General features: G+C 45.9%; 1 protein-coding gene across 1 annotated transcript in view; it reads right to left on the bottom strand.

The window, feature by feature from the left end:
- Nucleotides 1–1,868: 1,868 nt before the first annotated feature.
- LOC112073109 (NEDD4-binding protein 3-A-like) overlaps nucleotides 1,869–12,024 on the bottom strand; it is a 65,853-nt gene continuing 55,697 nt past the window's right edge. The window contains exon 4 of the mRNA XM_070440039.1: nucleotides 1,869–2,385. Coding sequence (XP_070296140.1) covers nucleotides 1,869–2,385 — 517 coding nt within the window. The remainder of the gene's footprint in view (nucleotides 2,386–12,024) is intronic.

Here is a 12,024-nt window from a genome sequence, read left to right as displayed (position 1 = left end):
ATGGTATAGTCCCTGGGACAGTGACAGTGTATAGGGATGGATATGCCCTGGGTAAAGGGGAACAATCAATTAAAAGAGATAAGGGGGGTACTGATAGTGCTGGGAGCAACATATAGGACTGATAATCCCTGGGGCACAGACATATATGGCTTGATATCCCTGGGGACAACATATGAGGGCTGATATCTGGGACAACATTATAGGCGGTGATATCCGTGGGACAACTATAGGCGTGATATCCTGGGACAACGATAGGGATACCGGAGGTTGATATCCTTGGGACAACATATTAGGGTGATATCCTGGGACGAAACATATAGGGGTGATATCCTGGGGACAACATATAGGGCTGATATCCCTGGGACAACATATAGGGATGAATATCCCTGGGGCAACATTATAGGAGTGATATCCCTGGGAAGACATTTTTTAGGGCATATCTGGGACAACGATATAGGGATGATATCCCTGGGACAACATATGAGGGATGATATCCCTGGGACAACATATAGGGATGATATCCTGGGACAACATATAGGGTGATATCCCTGGGACAACATATAGGGGTGATATCCCTGGGAACATATAGGCTGATATAGCCTGAGTACCGATTATAGGAGTGACTATCCCTGGGACCGACATATTAGGGAGTGATATCCCTGGGACAACATATAGGGTGATATCCCCTGGAACAACACATAGGGCTGATATCCCTGGAGAGACATATAGGAGGTGATATCCTCGGGACAACATATAGGGGTGATATCCGGCTGGGACCGACATTAGGAGTGATATCCCTGGACAACATATAGGGGTGATGATCCCTGGACAGAATTAGGAGGTGATATCCTGGGAAACATATAGGAGCATGATTGTAAGTCCCTGGGACAACATATAGGGAGTGATATCCTGGGACAACATTTAGGTAGGGAGTGATATCCCTGGGCACAACACTATAGGAGTGATATCCCTGGGACAACATATAGGAGTGATATCCCTGGACAACATATAGGGATTGATACCCTGGGACAACATATAGGAGTGATGATCCCTGGGACAACATATAGGAGTGAGTTTTCTGGGACCACTTAGGGAATCACTGCGGACAACGATATAGGATGATATCCTGGGAACACATATAGGGATGATATCCACTGGACAACATATAGGAGTGATATCCCGTGGGAATATAAGATATCCACATGGAAAATGTAGGTAGGAGTGATATCCCCTGGGACAAGACATATTTTAGGAGTGATACTCCTGGAAACAAATATAGAGGTGATCCGACAAGCATTATACGCCGTGGACAACATATAGGGAGTGGATATATCCCTGGACAACAATATAGACGGATGAACCATGTAAAACTGAGTTATTATCGATTCTAGGTCAAAACAATTATTATTTTTAGCAACAATAAGCAACACTTTACGTTGGACTCTTCTTAAAACTCCAAGGGGCCCGCTAAGAAACGCCTTTCTACCAGTCTTGAGCAGAGAACGCTATCCTAGGCTCAGACAGCTTCACGAGAAGGTCGCTTTAATCCAAAGACTCTCTCTAAGAAGAGCCTTTATACCTAAAGCCACATGTATCCGAAACGCAAACTAGCAACGAGTCTGAGAGATCTTTAATCTGCCCCACCTCTGACAGAGAACGTGCCTTTAATACTGCTAAAGCCGAACATGTGCTCTGACAGAGAACGTCGCTTTAGTACTTCTAAGAAGCCACACGTTGTCTCTCTGACAGAGAAGTCCTGTTAAACTCTAAGATAGCGCAATCATGTCTTCTAGAAGATGAACTCCGTTTAATACTCTAAGGCAACATGTATCTGTACAGATCACCCTGGCTTGCCTACTCCCTACAGTTTAGCTATTAGGTTTGAAGAATTGCTGTATGCTGGCTAGTCTGCAGCACTTAAGGAAATGACGTGCCCATGTGACGCTCGTCATGTGTTGGTGGTGGTTGGCGTGCTGTGTGTGTGTGTGTGTGTGTGTGTGTGTGGTGTGTGTGGTTGTGGTGTGTGTGTGTGTGTTGTGTGGTGTGGTGTGGTTTGGTGGTTCCCTATATGTTGTCCCAGGGATATCATCCCTATATGTTGTCTCAGGGATATCAGCCCTATATGTTGTCCCAGGGATATCACCCCTATATGTTGTCCCTGGGATATCACCCCTATATGTTGTCCCACAACCAGGTGTTCTTCTCACCTTCTCATATTTCCCTCCAATGGGCAGTGAGTTCTTTGATACGTCCACCTCAGTTCCGTCTTTGTAGTAGAGCTTGATGTGTTCCTCCTCATGTCCATGCTCTCTGTTCATGGACTGCATGCTGGAGAAGATGTCCTTCCTACTGCTGCCTGGGCCGCTACCCGCTTTGGCCTCTTTCCTGGTGGGGATCATTATAAAGATTTTCATTCAGGCTTCAAGTCAATTGATAATCTGTTCCCCTGAACGATAACAGCTTGTTATGAAAATTATATATATTTCTATTCGAGTTTGCAAGAAAGGCATTTCACTGTACTTGTGCATGTGACATTAAAACTTTAAACGTATTTATATTTCATCTAGATTTACAACTTTACATTGTAACAGCTTACTTCGCAAATAGCCCGCACTCGGAAAGTATTCAGACCACTTGACTTTTTTCACATTTTGTTAAATTACAGCCTTCTTCTAAAATTGATTAAATAAAATGTTCCTCATCAATCTACACACAATACCCCATAATGACAAAGCGAAAACAGGTTATTTACTTAAGTATTCAGACCCTTTGCTATGAGACTCAAAATTGAGCTCAGGTGCATCCTGTTTCCATTGATCATCCTTGAGATGTTTCTACAACTTAATTGGAGTCCACCTGTGGTAAATTCAATTGACTAGACATGATTTGGAAAAGCACACACTTGTCTATATATGGTCCCACAGTTGACAGTGCATGTCAGGGCAAAAACAAAGCCATGAGATTGAAGTAATTGTCCGTAGAGCTCCGAGACAGGATTGTGTCGAGGCACAGATCTGGGGAAGGGTACCAAACGCCACCCAGCGTAGAGGAGGTATCGAGACGCAGGTCGAGCAGGTAATGAGCACGCCAGGTTCGAGCGTTTGGCGAGCAGGCAGGTCGCGCGTTATAGCGGCCAGCCCCGGTGAGCGGTCTGAGCGAGCCAGACCGGTGCGAGGTTACGCGAGCACCCAAGCCCGGTCGCGAGTTAGGCGCGCCAGGTGCGCGTATCAGAAGGACAGACGAGCGCGCGCGGGTCTGAGAGACGCGGGAGAGAGGTCTCGCGCGCACCGCCGCGCGGTCTCGAGCGCCCGGCCAGGTAGCCAGAAGGTTATGAGACGCCAGCCAGGCAAGGGTTCTAGCGGACAGGGAGGGGTATACGAGAGACAGCACAGGTGAGCGGTAATATAGGCGCGAGACGGTGGAGTTTCATAGAGAGACAAATGGTCGAGAGGGTATAGCAGAGCAACGAACAGGTAGAGAGGTATAAGCAGAGACGACAGGTAGGCGGTAATAGAAGAGACGGTCGAGAGGTATAGAGAGCAGACAGGTAGAGAGGTATAGACAGACAGGTAGAGAGGTATAGAGAGACAGACAGGTAGAACGACGAGTAATCACCCGAGAGACGACAGGTAGAGAGGGTATAGAGAGACAGACAGGGAGAAGGTATAGAGAGACAGACAGGTAGAGAGGTATAGAAAGCAGGTAGAGAAGGTATAGAGAGACAAGGTAAGAGAGGTATAGACGAGACAGGTAGCAGAGGTATAGAGAGACAGGTTAGAGATGTATAGAGAGACAGACAGGGAGAGAGGTATAGAGAGACGACAGGGAGAGAGGTATAGAGAGACAAGACAGTCGGTCGGTCGAGGCACGTTTCAGCAAGGGGGTTATACGGAGAGCAGACAGGTAGAGAGGTATACAACGGAGAGACAGACAGGGAGGGTTATAGAGGCAGGGAGAGAGGTTATAAGAGACAGACAGGGAGGGTTATGAGAGAACAGGTAGAGAGGTTAGAGAGCCAGACAGGTGAGAGGTATAGGAGATAGACAGGGAGGGTTATAGAGAGATTGTAGAAGTGAGGAGAAATGAGAGAGAAAGAATGGCACTACGACTGGGAGAAAGAGAGACAATAATTAGCAAAAAGGTGCAGGGATAGAGGAGACAGAGAGAGGAGAGAGAGAGAGAGAAGAGACAGAGACAGAAGACAGAGACAGAGAGACAGAGAGACAGAGAGAGGACAGAGAGACCCGGAGAGAGAGAGAGAGAGGGCGTAGGTGGACGATAAGGTGCTAGATCGGTAGAAGAGACGATGAGAGCCCAACCCACCCTGGACTTGAATAGCCTTTACGACCAAGGTCCTCTACAGGCAGCAGTGCCATGTTCGCCCGGACCTAGAAGGGACATCGCTCTCAATGCAGCCCCACACTTTCACACAGGCGCAACAGATCATAGACCCCGCCAGAACCAAGCGAGACACTCTCTACAGACCATGCGGGAGCCCCGCCTGGGACTACACATAGAGGACCCACGCCAAGAGGACCTACATCCAGACCAAAACACACCCAGCCCACATCCGATACCCCCACACCAACCATCAAATACCCCCCACACGCAAAGTCAATGAACCAGATATACCCGCTCAGGTATCAGGAACCACTAGCAGGTTTCCCCCCCATTTAGACCCGTCAGATCAGAACCATACGCTCCTGCCACACAATGCCCCACCGCCATGCAAGATGGCAAATGCAAGATGGCGTCACAGCCATACGCCCAGGCGGTGAGCAGGCAAAAGCAGGCCAACCACAACCTCTGTACACTAGCCGCAAGTAATGGAATGTACAGATGCTCAGCAAGGCATCTGCTTCACGACTACGGGTCTAAGGCCAAACCACACGACTATTTAGAACACAAAGCTTCCACTTTTCTCATTCTGGAATATCCAGGCTGAGGTCCTCTGCTTTGGCCGCCAAAAGAGTCAGTACACCTGGACTTCATCAAGTAAATTGGAAATACAGACATTGCTCATCCTACAAGATCAGAAGGGCAGCACCACGATCCTGCGCCCACATCGTAAGCTTATGATCCCCGGAAAGAAAACATGGTATAGAGGAGACGGACCGCACTGGTTGCCCTTAGGTTACAGGAGAGCTGGTGTCCATCCACCAAACTAACCAGGTGTGAAGCAGGGAAAGGGACTCAGGAAGTATGTTATTTGGGTATAGAAGGCAGAATTACTCACCTCTCCATCTCCCTACCCTCCTCCATTCAAAAAGGAACATTTTACATTTGGCTTGATTAAAAGGAAAATGATTCAACAGAGAAAAATGTCCTCTGTGTGCTACCTATACTGCCTCCACTAGATCCATACTTCTAATGAGACAACTTCTCACCTCTGGGGGGGAAAGTCAATATCTCTCCAGGCCCAGGGATATGTACCGCGTCCTGTGGTGCCTAATGCCAGAACCGGCCCAGACCACCCCCCGACAAGAACTGAACCCTCAGCGACGTGGGGACCAAACACCTACCTGATAGGTGACAGCCATTCCCTCCCACATACTGCCCCCCTAGAACACTATGAACATAACAACTAAAACGGTTCACCACTCCCTGCAGCCCTCTCGTCCGGCACGCCCCATCCCCGCGCTGGCTCACTCACACTAGTCATGGTCGGCTTCGAGCGGGACTCCTATGGTAGTCACCTATAACTGCATCTATTTGCAGTAGTGACTGGTACAGTCCGTGGGCCAAAGTTTGAGATGAACAATGAATTAACTTTCCACAAAGTTTGCTCGCTCGCTGTCTTTAGATTTATTTTTGTCAGATGTTTATACTGGAATACTGAAAGCTATACCCCTCTACAACGCATTTCATCCGTGTCAAAGGCTTTTATTGACAATTACATGAGATCTTCGCATGCAAAGGTCAATATTTGAACAGATGTTGAGCTTCTTTCTCAAGCACCCTCTGCAATCGCCCTCGGAATGCTGTAAAATTAACCTGTGACCACATTCATGTTTACTGTATAGGCTCCATTCAGCGACCTTCTTAGGGCGAGGATAACTATCCACTGCACTCTGGAGTATTGTCAGTCATATTGTGGTGTTTTCCTTTGCATTTTTGTCCGGCAGAACTCTGTCGTCAACTCCTGCCTCTCTAGAGGAGATATAGGGCCACAAGATATGCTCAACGTGATGGATTGAAGATTTGGGTTCTCGGCGCATGGACGCAAATATCGCTGTTTTGTTCCCCGACGCACTTCTCAGTCTACTCACCTTTGCCTTATGGCAACGGTGCTCCACTCATGCTAGAAAAGGCATTGTTCGTTGCACAACTGTTCACTGGATGGTTGTTGAGGAGTGCTCTCGACGCGCATGCTCGCTCTTGGCTCACATCTCTCTTCATCAATAGGCTGTGCTTCTTAGGCCCACACTTGTGAGTGCAGGCGCCACTCCTGGCTGAGAAGCAACACGTGAATGCGTCTCAGGTGCTTTACTTGTTGGCATGAACAGGTTGATGGTACGCATGGCTCAACCTTTGTCTTCTGGCGGACAAGCTTTTTTCGGATCGCCCACGAACATTGACACAGGGGGGGAATTTTTTTCCCCCCAAATCAGAGAATGATTTTACCCCAGTCTACACGCAGTCCACCATCCTTGTACATCTCTTTGCAGAATACTCCAGATCCTCGTCCACCTGCACTGTTTCTCTCTGGACCGAAGAAGTGGCCTTCTTTACTCCCTTTGAACACTCCCCACAGTCTTCTCGCTCCTCAGCCTGTGCGTGCAGATCCTCCAACACTGCTGCTCGCATTCTGAGCAAGCATCTGCACTGGGTGGTGCCCAACCAGCCCCGACCCGCAGCTGAGAATCAAATTTGAAGCATCGGTCCTGGCGCTTGCTTCGACTTTCTTGGGTCGCCTACGCCTTCTCTCAACAAATTGGAACCGCTCTCCTTGGAAGTTCTCGATGATCAGAATGCGTTATGATTCTCGCGTGCAGATCTTACTGGCAGCAATATCCTATGCCTGGAAGCTTTTTGTGCAAAGCAACCTGGATGACGGCCCGTGTTTCTTGCAGGTAAGCTGGTTAAAAGAGGAAGAAATGATTCTAAGCGAAACCTCATTTTGAGATTCAAGTCTGTTATGTCCGAACTCAATCAGCATGACAGAGAGGATCTCAGCCTTGTCCTCGTCAACTCACAACTGCTGCATTCACGCAGAGCACTCATACAGGAATGTCAGCTGGTCTTTGATGCGCTAGGGCTGGAATGCAGTGGAAGATCCTTTGGGGGCACTTCACGTTCACTCTCTCGCACACTCGGCACACGAGGGACTTTGCTGCAATTCCACACTTCGCACACTCACCACTCTCGCACTCGCACCTCTCATCACTTCTGCGCACGTACATACTGCAACCAATTTCATCATTCACACTGAGCCGACAGCAGACTTGCTGTGATTCATATAGTGTGCTCATTCTCACAACTTTTGGCCACAACTGTAGACTCTTGATACTACCTCAACCCGAGAGTCTTCGACGGTCTCACAGCCAACCCACCTGCACACCGCCTATCAACGCTCACAGCAACATGTCCAGTCTATCCATGTGACAGAGCAGAATACTCAATCATGATCGGCCATCAATAGCCAAAGAACTGAGTCAATATTAAGACAATGTATAAGATCGGAGGAATGTACCTGTGAACGCACCAAACAAACAATTAGCAACACAAATATTCAAATCCTTTTAGACAACTTCCTGGACCAAAATATTCACTGTAATAGTGAGGTCTAAGAACTGTGGCAGCAGAAAACTAAATCAGTAATTGACTTTCTCAGCTTCCTAACAGAAAACTAGAAATGAACAACAATGACAAATGGTTGATGAAGAAGCAAACACCTAAGAAAGAAATGAGAAAACCTGATCAAACCACAACAGAGACCAGAAAAACCTGAGTCTACGCCTGTCTCTATGCGTGTACCACTATAAGCTCAAATACGAAATCACACGACGGAAAAGAAGGAACAGCATGTTTAGAAATCAGCGTCATGAGTGAAGATCCATAGACTCAACCAATCTGGGAAAACATGTGTGTAAAACAACCAACACAGAAGAATTATCTTCTACACCAAAACGGAGATGTATGGGTAACCATCTTTCTCCAATTCCCTTTTTGCGCTCGATACAAACAAACAAGGAAACATAATATTACCATGATCACATAGAATTTAGAATTAACTATCAAAGAACTAACCAAGAACCCATGGGAGTTCTCAATTACTTTGAATGAACTAACAGGACAACATCAATCTCCCAAATGCCAAAAAGGCCATGGTGGTGTCATTGTATCCTCAATGAAATAGATCAAATAACCAAAAACGAGCAACAAATGTATACAAATGATACTCATTGACATTCATCGTCAAGCTTGGCATCTTCGCCACAATATTTGGAAACAGAAGAACGTGATCAGACCTAACCGAACTCTCACATAAAAGTGAAGACAAATTATGAACCATTCTACTACACGTGGGGGATATGCGCACAGTCCAACGCTATGCGGCAAAATCTACTCGTGTATTGTCATTGTAGAAGCAACAAAATGAGACTCGACGACATGAGCTGGCAACTTTGCTAACACCCTGCCATAATCTGACCTATTAGAGAAACTCAGTATTGTCCCCTCAGATACACAGACCCCAAAAAACATTGAAAACAAAACCGATTTTTGATAAAGATCCCATAATCTATCTGGTGTGAAATACAAGTGCTCATCATCAACACAGATTTATTGACCTCTATGCACAATAGAAGGCGCAACACAGTGAAGAACAAACACATTGTAATAACAACCCATATAATTTACGTTATATTTATTTTCCACTTTTGTACCTTATACTATTTGCACATGTTACACACTGTAAATACGAATATATGACATTTTGTATGTCTTTATCTCTATATGAACTTCTGTGAGTGTATATGTTTACTGTTCATTTTATTTCTAGACTTGTATGTATTATGCTACTTCACTGCCTTTGGCAATGTTAAGATATGTTTCCCATGCATCATAAAGCCCATGAAGAACGTACATGAACTTGAACGCAGCCTGTCTCACTAGTACCGCAGTCCAGCTAGACCTGGCGTGGTGGTCAGGCCAGGTCTAGAATCACTAATTACCACAAGTTTCTTGAAATATACGTCATGTTTCTCATGCTCTCTGCCTCTCTCATGTGTCTTCTGCTCTCTCCATATGTTGTTCGCTGCTTCTCTCGGTACTGTCTCTGATTTATAGCATTCCGCCAGTATGGAATGTAAGTTCACCCTACTGCACTACTCAGTTCTACAAGAGTGCAGAAGGGACTGTGTGTGATTACGGTCGCATACAGACTCAAGGGAGAGGCAGCTTAGCACGTTAATTCATACATCAGTCTTATAATATGACTAACGCAGGACATTTTAAAACAACTCCTCCTAGCCTTAGCAGGTATACCTGGCTAGCCATTTCGATTATGCTGACTCCTACACACTGCACCACAACCACAACAGCAGCACAGCAGCACAGACACACCAGGACGCACCGACAAGTCCACACACCACAACGCAACACACACACGACACATCGACGACCACCACACCACACACACACACACACAACACACACACACACAACAACACACACACACGCGTCACCACTGGACGTCATTTCATCAGTGCTGCCCAGTGACTCAGCGATACAGCCAATTCTTCAACTATAGCTAAAGTAGGGAGTAGGAAGCCAGGGTGACTGTCAGCTACATGATTGCCTTAGAGTATGAAAGAGGTTCTCTGTCAGAGAGACATTTGCTTTAGAGTATAAAGACGTTCTCTGTCAGAGAGACCGTTGGCTTTAGAGTATTCAAGGAGTTTCTGTCAGAGACATGTTGGCTTTAGAGTATTAAAGGACCGCTTCTCTGTCAGGAAATGTTGGCATTTAACGATATTAACAGAGTTCTTGTCTGGACCTCTTTTGAAGGAGTTTTTAAGAAGATCCAACGTCAAAGTGTGTTATTTTGCAAAATAATAATCTGTTGATAGAATAGATAATAAGTAGTCACTCATGTTGTCAGTATACCTTAGTGTCCATCAGATACATCCTATATGTTGTCCTAGGATATCACTCCTATTTGTGCAGATCACTTGTTGTCCCCGGGGACCTCCTATGTTGTCCAGGTCCTCTGTCCGATCATCCCTTTGTCCAGTATATATAGTGTCGCCAGGATATCACTCGCTATATGGTTGCCCAGGGAATCATGCCCTTATTGTCCAGGGTATCTCTTGATTGTTTGCCCGCAGGGATTCACTCATATGGTGTTGTCCCAGGGAATATCACTCCTATATGTGTCCCGGGATCATCCCTATATGTTGTCCAGGATATCACCCCTATATGTTGTCCCAGGATATCACTCCGATATGTTGTCCGCAGGCGATATTCACTCGCCTATAATGTTGTCCCAGGGATATCACTCCTATATGTGTCCAGGCATATCACTCCTATATGTTGTCGCCACGGGATATCACCCTATATGTTTGTCCCAGGGATTATCAGCCCATATGTTTGTCCCAGGATTCACCCATATGTTTTGTTCCAGGGATATCACTCTATATGTGTGTCCCAGGGATATCACTCCTATATGTTGTCAGGATATCACCCCTATATGTTGTCCCAGGGATCACCCTATATGTTGTCCAGGGATATCACCCTATATGTTTGTCCCAGGGAATATCACTCCTATATGTTGTCCCAGGGATATCTAATCCATAGATATGTTGTCCCAGGGATATCACTCCTATATGTTGTCCAGGATATCAGCTACAATTGTTGTCCCAGGATATGACCCTCTATATTTGTCCCAGGATATCATCTCCTGATATGTTGTCCAGGATATCACAGCCCTATATGTATGTCCAGGAATCATCCTATATGTTGTCCGGGATCATCAGCCCTGATATGTTTGTCCCAGGGATTCAGATCTATATGTTGTCCCAGGGATATCAGCCCTATATGTTGTCCCAGGGATATCACGCCTATCTATTGGTCCCAAGGATATCACTCCTATATGTTGTCCCAGGGATATCACGCCTAATAGTGTCCCAGGGATATCAGCCTATATGTTGTCCCAGGGATATCAGCCCTCATATGTTGTCCAGGGATATCAACCCTATATGTTGTCCCAGGGATATCGATCCCTATATGTGTCTCAGGGATATCCTCCTAAGTTGTCAGGGACTATCCCTATATGTTGTTCAGGGATAACTCCCCATGTCCAGGGATATCATCTACGATTGGTCCCAGGGATAGTCAACCCCTATATGTATCGTCCCGTGCGATATCACCCCCTATATGTCTTGTCCCCACACCAGGTGTTCTCTCACCTTCTCATATTTCCTCCAATGCCGGCAGTGAGTCTCCTTTGAGTCACGTCGCACCTCAGTTCCGTCTTGTAGTAGAGCTTGATGTGTTCCTCCTCATGTCCATGCTCTCTGTTCATGGGACTGCATTGCTGGAAGAAGATGGTCCTTCCTACTGCTGCCTGGGCCGTACCCGCTTTGGCCTCTTTCTGGTGGGGATCATTATAAAGATTTTCATTCAGGCCTTCAAGTCAATTGATAATCTGTTCCCCTGAACGATAACGAGCTTGTTATGAAAATTATATATATTTCTATTCCGAGTTTGCAAGAAAGGCATTTCACTGTACTTGTGCATGTTGACATATAACTTTAACACGTATTTATATTCATCTAGATTTACAACTTTACATTGTAACAGCTTACTTCGCAAATAGCCCGCACTCGGAAGTATTCAGACCACTTGACTTTTTCACATTTGTTAAATTACAGCCTTCTTCTAAAAATTTGATAAATAAAATGTTCCTCATCAATCTACCACACAATACCCCATAATGACAAAGCGAAAACAGGTTTTTACTTAAGTATTCAACCCTTTGCTATGAGACTCAAAATTGCAACTCAGGTGCATCCTGTTTCC

This window comes from Salvelinus sp. IW2-2015, unplaced genomic scaffold (assembly GCF_002910315.2).
Source record: "Salvelinus sp. IW2-2015 unplaced genomic scaffold, ASM291031v2 Un_scaffold2150, whole genome shotgun sequence".
Lineage (NCBI taxonomy): Eukaryota > Metazoa > Chordata > Actinopteri > Salmoniformes > Salmonidae > Salvelinus > Salvelinus sp. IW2-2015.
This window is presented reverse-complemented; position numbering and strand designations above follow the sequence as displayed.